The sequence below is a fragment of the Cystoisospora suis genome (assembly GCF_002600585.1).
Source record: "Cystoisospora suis strain Wien I chromosome Unknown contig_566, whole genome shotgun sequence".
NCBI lineage: Eukaryota > Apicomplexa > Conoidasida > Eucoccidiorida > Sarcocystidae > Cystoisospora > Cystoisospora suis.
In genome coordinates, this window is record NW_027153367.1 from 346 (window position 1) to 4,184 (window position 3,839).

Here is a 3,839-nt window from a genome sequence, read left to right on the forward strand (position 1 = left end):
TAGATAAAGACAGACACTTATACGAGAGAGAGACCTGAACGAGACGGTGGATCGCTTAGTTAGATCTCTTCTTCGCCGATGCGCAGATTATCGCAGCAGGAGAGAATTGAATAAGATAGATAGAAAGAAAGGAAGAAAGCGGATCTGCCAGCAAATACACAAAATCTCTATTTCCGTCGGACACGAGCTCAGCAATAGTAATCCTAAGAGAAAGCCACACACCTAGATAGCTAGCTAGCTAGTTAACCACATTGAGAGGGAAGCATGCAGTGAATGACTGGTCTCACGTACGTCCTGTCTATGCGCCATCTGACGAACTTGGAAAAGACCTCTAAGCCGTACGTATACGTACTCCGCGAAAACAGTATATGCATATAATACATTTATATCTATATATATATAGATGAAGTACCTATGTATGTATATATGTATATATATACATATATGTGTATGTGTATAGATACTGTAGGAAGGGTACTGAAAGGAAGTGAGTGTGTGTAGTGAAAGACGTGAACCGTGAGGGAGTGGCGCTATATGCGTAGGAGGGGCTCTTGTTGCCCCTTTGACTTGTTTAGATCGTAGACAGGTTAGACGACGAAGATGACGTCAGCTAAAGAAATTTTAGAGAGAGGACACTCTGAGAGGAGACGACTGGTAGAGGCACACCGCATGTAAAGACAGGTGCGATCCACACAAAGTTAGACATCTATAGACATACATGGTCTACTCCACATATGTCTTATGGACATATACACATGTATACATGCATAGATACACGTGTATATATATATATATATATGTGTACCTATGTATATATATACGTTTGTATATAGGGTTGGTCGGGTGCTTTGAGTGACTGATGATCTTCTTCCATGAGAGGAGCTTCGATGTGCTTGAGATGACGAAGACAGCACAGCCGTCCAGTCTGGAGCTGAAAGCGCACTTGGCTTGTTAGATGTGTCTAGACACATACATCCCTTTCTTCGTGTCTCAATTAAGGTGCGTCCATCTACCCCTTCATGTCTCAGATTAAGACCAAGGGATGCAAAAAGTAGATGAAACAACACCAGGAAAATCTGTAGAAATCTTCAAGACCTGGCAAGAGCATCTCTTGAGAAAGAAAGAAAGAAAGAGAGAAAGAAGAAAGAGAAGAATGGAAAGTTGGTCCTCTTCTCTTTCTCCCTCCCTTGTCTTGTTTTCGGTGCATAGCAAGACACATCCACCAGCAAGCCAAAGTAGACACATGGACTCACCAGGTGGACAATGTCTTTGACAAGCTGCGCTAGCTATGGCTTGTACAATGGTGTCTGAGGCATTCCGAGCGGGGATTAGCCAACTGACGAGGGGGTCGGAGTCACGAGAAGCAGTAAGCATCGAAGAGAGAAAGAAGCAAGAAGAACATGAGAGAGGAGATGAAGAAGAGAAGGAGAAGAAGGATAGACAAGGCAAATGCACGCCTTCTTCTGTCTTGGAAATATGGGAGAGGCCAGCTGAAAGAAGAGAAGAAGAAAGAGAAGGAAGAGGAGGTCTATGCTCCGAAGAAAAGCAGCATATAGAAGAATATAAGGAAGAGGATGAGAAAGTTGGTAGAGGAAAAGGATAGAGTCTTTGGAGAAAGTCAAAAGAAAGAAGATATCTGAAGAAAGAGTCATCTTCTATCTTATCTTTCTCGAGTTCATCTTCAGACGCCATATTATCTGCCTGGGGATGGCAAGAATCTTTTCTTTCTCTCTTCTTCTTCTTCTTCTTGAACGCTTCCCAGGCGGTCTTATACTCCAGCTGAAAGATATCATCTAAAGCCCTCGATCCCCACTTCATCTCCTCTTCTTCCTTCTCCTCTCCTTTCTCTTCTTCTTCTTTTCTTTCTATCATGACTTCTCTGCATTTCTTCTCTCTCTCTTCTTTCTCTTCTTCTTCTTTCGGATCTCTGTCTCGGAGTGAGGCGAGTCGTGCTCTCTCCCTATCACCCTTGTTAAAATTCTCCATCTTCTCTTCCTTCTCTCGTAGGATCTTGTTTCTCTGTCTAGATGCATGAAGAGAAAGACCTGGGGGCTTATATACGGGATTCCTATAGATCTCTTGCACGCGATTGATCTGGGATAGGTGTCAAATGTAAATAGACAAGAGACACAGAAGATAAGAGAAGAAAAGAGATAAGAAAGAAGGAGACAAAAAGCGGTCTTTCAGGATGATGAAGACGAAGTGTACATACAGGCGAGATAAAGGGGGGAGTATCTATCTCAACTTTTGATAGGCCATCCTAATCGCTTGTAGGCATGCATGCAACGCATGCATGCAAAAAATAAGAAGGAGAGAAAGCAGAAGGCAACCTTTACACTGTTGATATAGTTGGAAATGTATAGGCTCTCTCAGCAAGAAGAAAGTTGTCTACAAAGTAATGGAGACATTTTGAGAGAGAAGAAAAGGAAGAAAAAGAAGAAACAATCCGAGCTATCTATGTATGTAGGTGTGGATCTATCTGTATGAAGGAAAGGTGTCTATACTATAGGGGTCTGTATCTCCTCGTGGTTTGTCTGTTTGCTCTTCCCTCCTCTTTTCTCTCACGTCGACACTTACACAGACTCACTTGCTACACAGGCGTGTAAGCAAATATATATATAGATATAGATATATATATATCGGCTGTGTGTGTCTACATATATATATATATATATATATAGCCGATAGATAGCCATGTAGACCTGTATATGTAGACACATACCTGATGGATGTCTTTGTAGACATGCATGCGTATAGACACATGCATGACAGATATCTACGTAGACATCTCTACGTGTAGACACCTCCGTGATAGATATGCATGCAGATACTCCAGGTGTAGGTACATGTCTCCTTCTCAGATCTATCTCTGTACACTTGGATGGATATGTAGAAAATTCCTACCTGTCTATATGATGAGCTACGGCTTTGATAGAGAGAGAGACAGATCAAGCTAGACCTCTATCTACACGGATAGAAACAAAGGAAGAGGCATGGAACGTCTCCAGAGTACTTACACATCGAACTCGCGTCTGTAGAGATAGACACGCATGTCTAGTTGTCTAGCTCTGTCCACATGGCTGATACACCAGTGAAGGAGGATAAGACTCTTGAGTCATCATAAAGAAAAGAAAGAAAGAAAGAAAGGAAAGAAAGAAAAGAAAGAAAGAAGGAAGAGTAAGTGGTAGACTCCTAACCGTAAGGAGAATAGCAAGAGGTCGAGATGCGTATGCGATGAGAGGTCGATAAAGATGAAGAAGACGAGAAGGAGGCTGTCCTCCTTCGTTATTTTCCCCCTTCTCCTCCTCCTCCTTCTCTAAACACACGCACTCCCGTATATATCGATTTCCTGGAGAAATTCGTGAGAAACACATCTACATATATATAGAGAGAATAAGATAGCGAAAGAGAAGATAGAAAGAAAGAAAGAAAGAAGAGAAAAGACAGATAAGATCGAGGTCTCTAGATAGATGGAGATAGCGGGGAGACAGGAAAAGAATTATTCGGTAGAAGGGCAGAAGAAGAGGAGACGTGAAAGAAGAAGAAAGAAGCATAGCAGATTAAGGACAGAGAGAAGTCGCAGAAATCCTTTGTTGCCTGTGGTAGATAAGAATCTTGAACGAAGAGAGGAATACAAAGAGAAACGTGAAGAGAAGAGAGTATGAAGAGAGAGCAGAAGACTTGGGGAGACGGAAGGAGGAGAATGAAGAAGAAGAGGAAGAAGAGAAAAATTCTGAAAGAAGAGATTGCATGCATGTGATTGAACTACAGACAAGATAGCAGTAGAAGTTGCGTCTTCATAAAGAGAAGAAGAACAAGCATAGAAGAGAAGGAAAGAA

The 3,839-nt window shown here is 41.9% G+C and overlaps 1 protein-coding gene across 1 annotated transcript in view; it reads right to left on the reverse strand.

Moving 5' to 3' along the window:
* Positions 1-1,254: 1,254 nt before the first annotated feature.
* Positions 1,255-3,839, reverse strand: part of CSUI_001440 (uncharacterized protein) — a gene marked incomplete at its 3' end in the record, with an annotated part of 4,204 nt that continues 1,619 nt past the window's right edge. Inside the window, exons 3-5 of the mRNA XM_068061646.1 lie at positions 3,198-3,349; positions 3,018-3,109; positions 1,255-2,094 (exon numbers count right to left, since the gene is read on the reverse strand). Coding sequence (XP_067926378.1) covers positions 1,255-1,986 — 732 coding nt within the window. The remainder of the gene's footprint in view (positions 2,095-3,017; positions 3,110-3,197; positions 3,350-3,839) is intronic.